The 12,366-nt window shown below is 46.9% G+C and overlaps 1 protein-coding gene across 1 annotated transcript; it reads right to left on the reverse strand.

Annotated features, from left to right (window-relative positions):
• Nucleotides 1-5,684: 5,684 nt before the first annotated feature.
• Nucleotides 5,685-9,681, reverse strand: LOC140455000 (tumor necrosis factor-like). The gene is made up of 4 exons (XM_072549676.1): nt 9,230-9,681; nt 8,455-8,515; nt 7,962-8,027; nt 5,685-7,434 (listed from the first exon to the last, which is right to left on the reverse strand). The coding sequence occupies exons 1-4, from the start codon at nt 9,404-9,406 to the stop codon at nt 7,022-7,024; spliced, it is 717 nt and encodes a 238-aa protein (XP_072405777.1). The 5' UTR covers nt 9,407-9,681; the 3' UTR covers nt 5,685-7,021.
• Nucleotides 9,682-12,366: the final 2,685 nt, after the last annotated feature.

Below are 12,366 nucleotides of genomic sequence, written 5' to 3' on the forward strand. Positions count from 1 at the left end.
TGGAACGACAGCAGTTTCTCCCAAAACCGGGACATCCTGTCGGTTACCCAAAGTGGGTCCCAGCAATTCCCCCAGTCTCTCCATGTCTCCCCCATGGGCTCCTGGCTCTCACTGGGAACAATGACAGAGGGAGGAGGTAGAGAGATGGAGGGAGAGCACAACACTAACTTTATTACAGAAATAATCGGTTCTGTCATAGTGTGGGGCAGACCCACCGACAGTGGATAACGAATTAAATGAGAGAACGATCAAGCTGAACAGAAACATACCATGCAGAAAGATGTCTGACTGGTCAGATGGTGGGACAAAACCCGAAAGCAGCAGCAAAGTGAAAATCGAACAGATCTCTCAGGTGGACAAAATGAGAGTCTCTGATCAAACCGAGGAAAGTTCTCCGGGTCATGAAACAGCAGCAGAGCGAGGGCCATCAGTGTGGATCCCCCAGAGAGTGAGAATGGGGAATTCAACACACAGAATAAGGAACATGGAACAATAACACAGCAGCTCATTCACCTTCCATCTTTACTGTGGAGGAAACAAACACCTTCCACTGGGAGATGGACATCAGGGTGGGCAATGGGTGGAGGAACCTGGGGAGATTATCATCAGGAGGGAACTGATACTGAACACAGTGAGAGAGCTGTGGGAGGGACACTCCTAGTTCCTAATGGACTTCACAACAAGGTCCTCACAGCAGCACTAATACAGCAGGAGATTTGTTGGTGTGAATTTTCCAGGATTCCCCAGATTCTGGAAGTGTTCCATCAGACTGCAAAGCAGCATATGCCCTGCCTGTATTCCAGAAGGGAACATATTGGAGAGTTAGTCTGACATCTGTCATTGGGACACTGATGGAATCAATGACTCAAGTGGTTCTACTGTGTATCTGAAATACTCCAGATAGTGAGGAAGAGCCAGCAAGGGGTTTGTGAAAGGGAAAGAAAGTTTAGTCAGTGTCTCTGAATTAGTGGAAGGAGTACATTGGGCAGTGGGTAAAGGGGAGGTCCCTGGCGCACTGTACCTGGATTAGACAGAATGCTGATTTGGGTTAATTTGATTAATTCTTGTCAGATGTACCTGAGTGCAATGAAAAGTGTGAATACTCTCACTGATGATGTTGCCTAGTCTTAGTGATGAAACATCTGAAAACAAACCTTCCAGCTCATTGAGCGAACTAATGTACATATGAGAGGTCCAATCAGCAGTCTATTCACAGCAGGAAAGAAGCTGTCCTTGACCCTTTTGGCACTAACCTTTCACCTTTGAATCTGCGGCGTGACTGAAGAAGTTGGGAGTGATGATAACTGGGATGGGAGGGCTCTTTGATACCGGCTGCCTTTTCACAGAGATGAGAAGTGTAGATGGAGTCAATGGATGGATGGGTGGTTTGTGGGAGGGTCTGGGCTATATCCACAACTGGTGTCACATCAATGTGATTGAGACTGATCGCAGTGCATGATAAAGGGCTCAGGCATATAGGGCTGGGGCAAAATCAACATGTTCTGTCATGGGGAATAGTGTGTGAATGAGAAACTATCACCCACTCTGCCTCAGACAGATGCAATCTGAGAATGTGTCAGGCTAACTCAGAGTAACACTGCTCCATTATGAGAAATTATTCCTGTCCAAGATGGCTCGGCTTGTGACTTACTTCCCCATTTCTAGAAAGGCACTTGCAGAATACTGTTATACAGGAAGGGGTGTTCAGTGAATGGAAATACATACTCATCAAGGTCAATCTGACCAGGGTTGGGATGTAGGGCTTTCCAATTCTCAGGGAAGTAGGTGTTGGGTTCCATCTTGATAAACTCCTTCTCCTCCCATTCACTAATGGGCCTTTGTCTGGATCCAAAGCAGGACTCGCCGCTCACTCTCAGTGAAAGCAGGTTCAACCTGAACAAGCGTGGTGGCAATTCCTGTTGGCTCGTAGCGAAACTTGAATTTCTGCAAGTGTTTGGCCAAACAATGGGGTAAGCGTGTTATTGGTGTGAGCTGTGCTCAGCTGAGAATGGTGTATCTACAGGGATGGCTGGGAACCGATGGAAACAGTCAGGAAAACAAGCTGTGCCTGACGGTCAGATTCTCACAGGCTGAGTCCATGGACAGTAACGTTTGATTTCCTGGGAGTACAAAGATGGTGGGCATGGTCCCCTGTTTTAAATATCACGTGTAAATATTTCACATTGCATAGGGTCCACTCAATTCATGTCTGCTTCAGCCGAGTTTGATGAGAGCATGACATGAGGAAGAAGGAGGCTTACATAAGGTTGAGGAAACAGGGTTCAGACAGAGCAGTGGAGGGATACAGGATAGCCAGAAGGGACCTGAAGAAAGGGATTAGGAGAGCTAAGAGCGGGCATGAAAAATCCTTGGCGGACAGGATCAAGGATAACCCCAAGGCATTTAATGCGTATGTGAGAAACCTGAGAATGATGAGAACGAGGGTAGGTCCGATCAAGGACAGTAGTGGGAGACTGTGTATTGAGTCGGAAGAGATAGGAGAGGTCTTGAACAAGTACTTCTCTTCAGTATTTACGAACGAGAGGGACCGTATTGTTGAAGAGGAGAGTGTGAAACGGACTGTTAAGCCAGAAGAGATACCTGTTAGGAAGGAAGATGTGTTGGACATTTTGAACAACTTGAGGATAGACAAGTCCCCCGGGCCTGACGGGATATATCCTAGGATTATGTGGGAAGCAACAGAGGAAATTGCAGAACCTTTGGCAATTATCTTCTCGTCTTCACTGGCAACGGGGGTGGTACCAGGGGAATGGAGAGTAGCGAATGTTGTGCCCCTGTTCAAAAAAGGGAATAGGGATAACCCCAGGAATTACAGGCCAGTTAGTCTTACTTCTGTGGTAGGCAAAGTAATGGAAAGGGTGCTGAGGGATAGGATTTACGAGTATCTGGAAAGACACTGCTTGATTAGGGACAGCCAGCACGGATTTGTGAAGGGTAGGTCTTGCCTTACAAGTCTTATTGAATTCTTTGAGGAGGTGACCAAGCATGTGGATGAGGGTAGAGCAGTGGATGTAGTGTACATGGATTTTAGTAAGGCATTTGATAAGGTTCCCCATGGTAGGCTTATGCGGAAAGTCAGGAGGCATGGGATAGAGGGAAATTTGGCCAATTGGATAGAAAACTGGCTAACCGGTCGAAGGCAGAGAGTGGTGGTAGATGGTAAATATTCAGCCTGGAGCTCAGTTACAAGTGGAGTTCCGCAGGGTTCAGTTCTGGGTCCTCTGCTGTATGTAATTTTTATTAATGACTTAGATGAGGGAGTCGAAGGGTGGGTCAGTAAATTTGCAAATGATACGATGATAGGTGGAGTTGTGGACAGTGAGGAGGGCTGTTATCAGCTGCAGAGGGACTTAGATATGATGCAGAGCTGGGCTGAGGAGTGGCAGATGGAGTTCAACCCTACCAAGTGTGAGGTTGTCCATTTTGGAAGGACAAATAAGAATGCGGAATACAGGGTTAATGGTAGGGTTCTTAGTAAGGTGGAGGAACAGAGGGATCTTGGGGTCTATGTACATAGATCTTTGAAGGTTGCCACTCAGGTGGATAGAGTTTGTAAGAAGGCGTATGGAGTATTATCGTTCATTAGCAGAGGGATTGAATTCAAGAGTCGTGAAGTGATGTTACAGCTGCACAGGACTTTGGTTAGGCCACAGTTGGAGTACTGTGTGCAGTTCTGGTCGCCTCACTTTAGGAAAGATGTGGAAGCTTTGGAGAGGGTGCAGAGAAGATTTACCAGGATGTTGCCTGGAATGGAGAGCAGGTCGTACGAGGATAGGTTGAGAGTTCTCGGCCTTTTCTCCTTGGAACGGCGAAGGATGAGGGGTGACTTGATAGAGGTTTATAAGATGATCAGAGGAATAGATAGAGTAGACAGTCAGAAACTTTTTCCCCGGGTACAACAGAGTGTTACAAGGGGACATAAATTTAAGGTGAAGGGTGGAAGGTATAGGGGAGATGTCAGGGGTGGGTTCTTTACCCAGAGAGTGGTTGGGGCATGGAATGCGCTGCCCATGGGAGTGGTAGAGTCAGAATCATTGGCGACCTTTAAACGGCATTTGGATAGGTACATGGATGGGTGCTTAATCTAGGTTAGAAGTTCGGCACAACATCGTGGGCCGAAGGGCCTGTTCTGTGCTGTATTGTTCTATGTTCTATGTTCTATGTTCTATGTTCTATGTTCTATGTTGCATATAAAGTGTTTTAACACTTCCCTGGAAAAGAACAAAGGTAAATAAAGGGTTAACTCCCAAACAAGAGTTAATCCATGAGCTGCAGATTTACTGCATCTCCTTCAAGACATAGAAAGCATTTAAGTATTGGCTGTGCTGTCGGACGTTTAAATGTTTCCCTTTGAAAAACGTCTATTCTCTTGTGAACATGTGAGCCGTTCTGACATTGAGCGCTGGATGTCTGTGGTTGTGTCTCAGAGATTTGCAGTAAGTGTTTTGCTTTCTGAAATATACCACATACTTTTAACTTTTAAAATGTTCTTACACTTGGCCTGAGTACTTTTACAACAAATTCACTAATTTATCATCTTCTAAAAAACCACACTGCCAGCCTGTTGGTTATACAGTGGATATGGTTTAGTTACACTGGATTGCAAACTGAATATTTCTCAGTGTTTTGTCGAGAACCGATCTGATAGGGAAGTATTGCTTCTTCCTTCCACACTTAGACGTTACCTTCCTGTCACTGTTTCGAGCAATTTGGGCATTTTTCAAACATGGGACATAGAGTATTACAGAGCAGAAACACATTCTTCAGCTCAATATCTCTGTGCCAGTTATGATGCTCATATAAACTAATCCTATATCCCTCAGTTTCTGCCTGTTTCTTGTGTCTGCTCAAATATATCTAAACTGTTGCTTTCGTATCTGCTTCTGTCACCTCCCCTGGCAGGGCATGTCAGGCACCGACTGCACTCTGTCTGAAATCCCATCCTCACACACTTGCTTTAATCTTCTGGTTCCTGCAGTGATGTGTGGGAGACTGGAGAGATGCACATTGGAGTTGAACTGTGTACAATGTGATCTCTTTGAAACAGACCCAATTCTAATGGCTCATCAGGAGAGATGCTGAGAGGCAGGTGGTTCCACCCAGGTTGGACAGGATGTGTAACTACAGTCCCAGAATTAGGGGGATGGCCATTTCAGACAGAGATGGGGAGTAATGCCTATGTGCAGAAAGTGGGAGAAACATGAGCCAGTTTATTTGTTCAGGTATTTTCAATTTGTCATCCACATCTCATTGAATGAGACAGGAGGCTTATGGGTAGGTCACATAACTTTCTCTTTATAATTTCTTCTTTCAAGCTCTGGACTCCCTCCCTCAGATTCCCAATCTCCTCTCCCGACAAGATTACCAAGATCTGGTTTTGTTATCTCAGATTTACAATCTCCCAATCCCATAAAGTTGCCCAGCTCTAAACTGTCTATCCCAAATTCCCAGTGTGATAATCAATCAAACAGTCAGTTGGAACAGAGTAGAAAGTGGACCCTCTCATTTAAACACTGTCCAGGAACATCTCCAAACCCAAACCAATGTACAACAGCCAGAAGGAAACATTAGACACTGTTCAAATAATTTTATTAATTCCTCTTTATGTTTGCAGACATAAATATTAATATAAATAATATAAATACAACCATTGATAAATAGAATTAAATAATAACTTATATCAATCTGAAATATCTTAACATTGACAATATCATTGTCACTAAAGGACACCTATAGAACAGATGTTACAGTTTTACACAAACACTCAGTTGGTCGATGAGCTGCAATTAAATTTCAGTGGTCCCTCTGTCGAGATAGAGAATCTCTCGGCGTGCAGAGCCAATCAGATTTATTACTGGGATCTTACTGTGCATTACCCAGTCTGAAGGGTGACAAATGGAGAGTACAAGGTACAAAGGGAAGGTAACATTGCCATGAAGGAACAATCTCAACCATTCCCCTTGGATCAGAGCAGCAAAGAATCCCCTCCAACATTGACTAGGACGAAGCTGTAGGAGCACAATATAATCCCATCAGATCAGGAACAGGCCAACATTTAGTGAGCCAACATCCTGGTGTTTGCTGAATGTTCTGTCACCATTTGAATTGCAGTGCTGACCATATGGACTCAAGGGAGGGAAGATTCTGTGAAGATTTGACCAATCACATTGTTCGAGGTAGAAAGCCAATGCCCAGCTGAGAACGTGCTTTGGCATTCCTCACCCAACAGCGAACTCAATCAACTTGCTTCATTTTTCACAAAGATAGCAGTGATCCTTTGGAATGTAAATCAATAATGAGGAATAGACCATACTCCACAAGGACCAGTACCTGGTCTCAGGGAATAATCAGTCTGAATATCAGACCCAGGATCCTGGATTTCATTTTCACTCCAGGGATAGACAAACAAATTTCTACCTGAGGAGGACAAATTCAAATAAAGTGAGCAACAGAAAACACAATTTAAATAGGAAATAAATTATACGATCTGTGAGGCTTTGTGTTCACGTCAATCAGAAACAGCAGATTTGGAATGCAATTTCTGAACAACTCTCTTCACATTGTTCCAATCGAATTCACTCATCCAACAGGATCAATGTTACACAGCAGTGAAGCACCTCCACCTGGGCCCAGTGTTAAAGGGATGTTAGAAGCAGGGACATTATCGTGACAGGTGGAGGCCATTCAATCCCTCAAGCCTAGATGTTAGCTGGAGACAAGCACAGATTCCCTGACCAATGCCATTCTGTGCTTTGTACAAAGCTGGAATTGCAACATTGAAAATTTACTCTGATACTTCACTGCACCACCCAATCCTCAAAGCCACACACATCTGACACCTTCTGTTGTTGCAAACTCTTGAAATAAAATGCAAGAGAAATTAATCTCGTTTGTGCACAATTAACAATAAGAAGACAATGTGTCATTGTCAGTTTTCACTGAATTTCAATTTGAAATTCTTGATCAGTCATTGATAATCAATGTGCATGTCCCAGGAAAATTATACAGCAAATATTCCAAAGAAAGTCTTCCCTTCGGACGTGTCTACATATCCCGTTGTCTCCTCGTTAACCCTGGAGAAGATCTGATCTCCCTCCAGGAACTCAAAGATGGCTCCCTGGTAGGAGGTTTTGTACCAGGGCTCCTTGCGTTGGTGAGTGTGACAGGCGGATTTGGTGGCTTTCAGTAGAATGGATTCCTCGGGATAACTTGGCGACAGCTTGGAGAGTTCGTGGCTCAGGTAGACGGCCTGGGGCTGACACTCCATGCTGTGGAAGACCACCTGGGTGTAGACAAAGTATTGTCCAGGCCTCTTGATGATGAGATGGTTGTCCCTGAACTCCAGGCCCTCGGTGAAGGTGGAATCACTCTCATTTTGCCAAATCACGGTCCCTCCTTTGCTGGTTGGGGAAGCTGAGGGGTCAGAGGTGGGAGAGATAGAGAAGAGACCATGAGGATCAAACAAAGAGAAATAACTAGCCCACATTGATGTAGCACCAGGCATGGCTTGTGGATATGGTAAAGCACTTTACAACCAATGAGGTGCTATTGAAGGCGTAATTGTGCAATTTCAGGAAATGGAGCCATCACTTTGTGCACAGTAAGTTCCCACGATTTACCATGGGAAAGAAACTGGACGGTCTGCATCTTAATTGGAAACTAAGCTCCCTTGTCACCCTGACCCACAGAGAGGCCGGTCACAGGAGGATTTCATCTCTGATGCCTGTGCAGCTGTCTCTGTGTTCAGATGAACCAATTCACACCACAAACCCTTCTCTTTGCCCAGGACCCTGTTATCTCCCACTCTCCTCCTCCAATGCTCTCTCCACATTGCATTATTGATAAAGAGAGTTAGCACCTTCCCAACCCACCCCTGCACCCTCCCAGCTGCTGGGGCCTATTCTCTAGAGGATGCTGTCACATTGAGAACAGTTGTGTACCTGTCAGGTGAGCTGCGATTCTCGGCCGGGGGTCACTCCCCACCTGCTTCATGAGAAGGGGCAAACCTGGAAATGGAAAAGACAAAAACTCAGACCCTGCTGGATCACCCACAGAGCACAGACTGACAGACACAGAGAGGGGGAGGGGAGGGGGGGAGGTGAAGGGACAGATAGACAGGTGGGCTCATGAGAGGAAAGAGTGTATGAGATCCAAATGGAAAAGGCTGGAGAAACTCAGCAGGTCTGGCAGCATGGGTGGGAGGAGACTCCGAGAGAACATCTCGAGTCCAGTATTGCTGCAATCTGAGAGAGTTTGTGGGAAAGACTGAGAGGGAGTCAGGAAAACAGACAAATCGCTCAAGGACAACAATGATAAAGGGAGAATGGTGCAGCAATGTTAGGAAAGATATTGATGAAAATATTAATGAGGAATGTCCCAGAGGGTGAGGGAGAGATGGGTCCGAGAAACAGCACTGATCCTGACAGCACTTACCGCTGGTCTGAGCCGCTGTTGTCAGTGAGGGATGGGAGACTTCCAGCTTTGATCTCGAACCCTGAAGGAATTCAACAAGAACAAGGGTTAAGATGTGAAATTGACTCGAGATTCCGCTCCACCGAACAGGAGTTGGTGCCCAACCCAGGGCTGCGGCTGGGTGGGCTTTAGGGACCACCCGGTGTTGGACAGAAACACAATGTGATCCAGGCGATTGGAGACACTGACTCGGTTGGAGTCCCTGTGTTGGACACTGTCCAGGACAGACAGGATACCCTGGAGAGCCGGAGTGACCCAGCCAGCCTATTCCCCATCCCCACGGTGTACAGACACACGCTGACCCCATACAGACTGGCTGAGTGACCCCCCTCCCCCCAGCCCCCCGTCACTCTCAGAGGGACAGCTGCCAGACTCTGCTTGTCCTTTAGTAGCGCCGGCAGCACAGACTGAGAGAGCCGCCTTTATCCGGCGGCTCCCATAGAACAGGGAGCAGTTCCAACAGTTCCCTCAGCTCAGGCTGGGCACTGAGCAGGGTCCTGGGGGAAAATCGCTCTCGCTGTTGGAGAGACTGCAGTTAAAGGGCCGGCCTGGCTGAAGCGCTGGGGGTCAGTTTGCTGTTTCGCTGCAGAGTTGCAGCACGAACTGAGAGTGAAATCCCTTCAACAGCTTGAAGTGCCCGCTTCCAAACAAGTCCCTGTCCCCGGGGGCAATGCAAGCGGCAAGTGGAAGGCGAGCGCTAGTCCCCAAGAACACCCTCCCCAAGGCAGATCCTCACCTGGTTTGAAGGGAACACTCCAAACTGAAGCAGGAAGAGAAAGGTCGATAGCAGCAACAAGCCGAGGACAGCGAGTGTGCACAGAGCCCGCCAGAAACAGCTTGTGTTGGAGCCTGACTCCCTGATGGGCAGCAGCCCCCCATTCTCCAGCTCCAAGAACTTGGCCTCAGTGTCCATGCTGTCAGGGGGCAGAGGGAACTCGCTGGGCTCAGTCTCTCTCGGGTCCACTCAGGCTCTGTCTGAGGGTCTCTGTCTCTCTCTCTCTCTCTCTCTCTCAGGGAGGGAGCTGCCTGCTCTATAACTGCTGCTGCTCCTCACTAACACCTCTTTATAACCAGCAGCAGCAGCACAGTCACTGCTGGCTGTGATGAAATGGAATGGGAAATCCCCAGGCAGAAACAGCAGCGATTGGAAAGCGATCACTCTCCAGATCGAATGTGGGACTGGCTCTGTCTAACTCTCAGCCAACGTGGAACGACAGCAGTTTCTCCCAAAACCGGGACATCCTGTCGGTTACCCAAAGTGGGCCCCAGCAATTCCCCCAGTCTCTCCATGTCTCCCCCATGGGCTCCTGGCTCTCACTGGGAACAATGACAGAGGGAGGAGGTAGAGAGATGGAGGGAGAGCACAGCACTAACTTTATTACAGAAATAATCGGTTCTGTCATAGTGTGGGGCAGACCCACCGACAGTGGATAACGAATTAAATGAGAGAAAGATCAAGCTGAACAGAAACATACCATGCTGAAAGATGTGTGACTGGTCAGATGGTGGGACAAAACCCGAAAGCAGCAGCAAAGTGAAAAACGAACAGATCTCTCAGGTGGACAAAATGAGACTCTCTGATCAAACCAAGGAAAGTTCTCCGGGTCATGAAACAGCAGCAGAGCGAGGGCCATCAGTGTTGATCACCCAGAGAGTGAGAATGGGGAGTTCAACACACAGAATAAGGAACATGGAACAATAACACAGCAGCTCATTCACCTTCCATCTTTACTGTGGGGGAAACAAACACCTTCCACTGGGAGATGGACATCAGGGTGGGCAATGGGTGGAGGAACCTGGGGAGATTATCATCAGGAGGGAAGTGATACTGAACACAGTGAGAGAGCTGTGGGAGGGACACTCCTAGTTCCTAATGGACTTCACAACAAGGTCCTCACAGCAGCACTAATACAGCAGGAGATTTGTTGGTGTGAATTTTCCAGGATTCCCCAGATTCTGGAAGTGTTCCATCAGACTGCAAAGCAGCATATGTCCTGCCTGTATTCCAGAAGGGAAAGTATTGGAGAGTTAGCCTGATATCTGTCATGGGAACACTGATGGAATCGATGACTCAAGTGGTTCTCGCTGTGTATCTGAAATACTCCAGATAGTGAGGAAGAGCCAGCAAGGGGTTTGTGAAAGGGAAAGAAAGTTTAGTCAGTGTCTTCGAATTAGTGGAAGGAGTACATTGGGCAGTGGGTAAAGGGGAGGTCCCTGACGCACTGTACCTGGATTAGACAGAATGCTGATTTGGGTTAATTTGATTAATTCTTTTCAGATGTACCTGAGTGCAATGAAAAGTGTGAATACTCTCACTGATGATGTTGCCTAGTCATGGTGATGAAACATCTGAAAACAAACCTTCCAGCTCATTGAGCGAACTAACGTACATATGAGAGGTCCAATCAGCAGTCTATTCACAGCGGGAAAGAAGATGTCCTTGACCCTTTTGGCACTAACCTTTCACCTTTGAATCTCCGGGGTGACTGAAGAAGTTGGGAGTGATGATAACTGGGATGGGAGGGCTCTTTGATACCGGCTGCCTTTTCACAGAGATGAGAAGTGTCGATGGAGTCAATGGATGGATGGGTGGTTTGTGGGAGGGTCTGGGCTATATCCACAACTGGTGTCACATCAATGTGATTGAGACTGATCGCAGTGCATGATAAAGGGCTCAGGCATATAGGGCTGGGGCAAAATCAATTCGGTACACTGTAAAACCAAGTAAAAATGCTATTCTTCAGTGAGACCGGCCTCTTAGGTGAGACCAATCTGGAATAATGTGTACAGTTTCAGTCTCTGTATTGAAAGGAGAATGTAAATAGAACATAGAACATAGCACAATACAGCACAGAACAGGCCTTTCGGCCCACGATGTTGTGCCGATCATGTGTTCTTGCTTAAACACCTACCCATGTACCTATCCAATTGCCGCTTAAAGGTCACCAATGATTCTGACTCTGCCACTCCCACAGGCAGTGCATTCCATGCCCCAACCACTCTCTGAGTAAAGAACCTATCTCTGATATCCCCCCAAAACCTTTCACCCTTCACCTTGAATTTATGTCCCCTTGTAACACTCTGTTGTACCCAGGGAAAAAGTCTCTGACTGTCTACTCTATCTATTCCCCTGATCATCTTATAAACCTCTATCAAGTCACCCCTCTTCCTTCGCCGTTCCAATGAGAAAAGGCCGAGAACTCTCAACCTATCCTCATACGACCTATTCTCCATTCCAGGCAACATCCTGGTAAATCTCCTCTGCACCCTCTCCAAATCTTCCACATCTTTCCTAAAGTGAGGCGACCAGAACTGCACACAGGACTCCAAATGTGGCCTTACCAAGGTCCTGTACAGCTGCAACATCACCACGCGACTCTTGAATTCAATCCCTCTGCTAATGAACACTAATACACCATAGGCCTTCTTACAAGCTCTATCCACCTGAGTGGCAACTTTCAAAGATCTATGAACATCGACCCCAAGATCCCTCTGCTCCTCCCCGTACTAAGAACCCTACCGTTAACCCTATATTCCGCATTCTTATTTGGCCTTCCAAAACGGACAACCTCACACTTGACAGGGTTGAACTCCATCTGCCACTCCTCAGCCCAGCTCTGCATCATATCTAAGTCCCTTTGCAGCCAACAACAGCCCTCCTCACTATCCACAAATCCACCAATCTTCGTATCGTCTGCAAATTTACTGACCCACCCTTCGACTCCCTCTTCCAAGTCATTTATAAAAATTACAAACAGCAGAGGACCCAGAACTGATCCCTGCGGAACTCCACTTGTAACTCGGCTCCAGGCTGAATATTTACCATCTACCACCACTCTCTGACTTCGACCGGTTAGCCAGTTCTCTATCCAA

The sequence above is a fragment of the Chiloscyllium punctatum genome, chromosome 30 (assembly GCF_047496795.1).
Source record: "Chiloscyllium punctatum isolate Juve2018m chromosome 30, sChiPun1.3, whole genome shotgun sequence".
NCBI classification, from domain to species: Eukaryota; Metazoa; Chordata; class Chondrichthyes; order Orectolobiformes; family Hemiscylliidae; genus Chiloscyllium; species Chiloscyllium punctatum.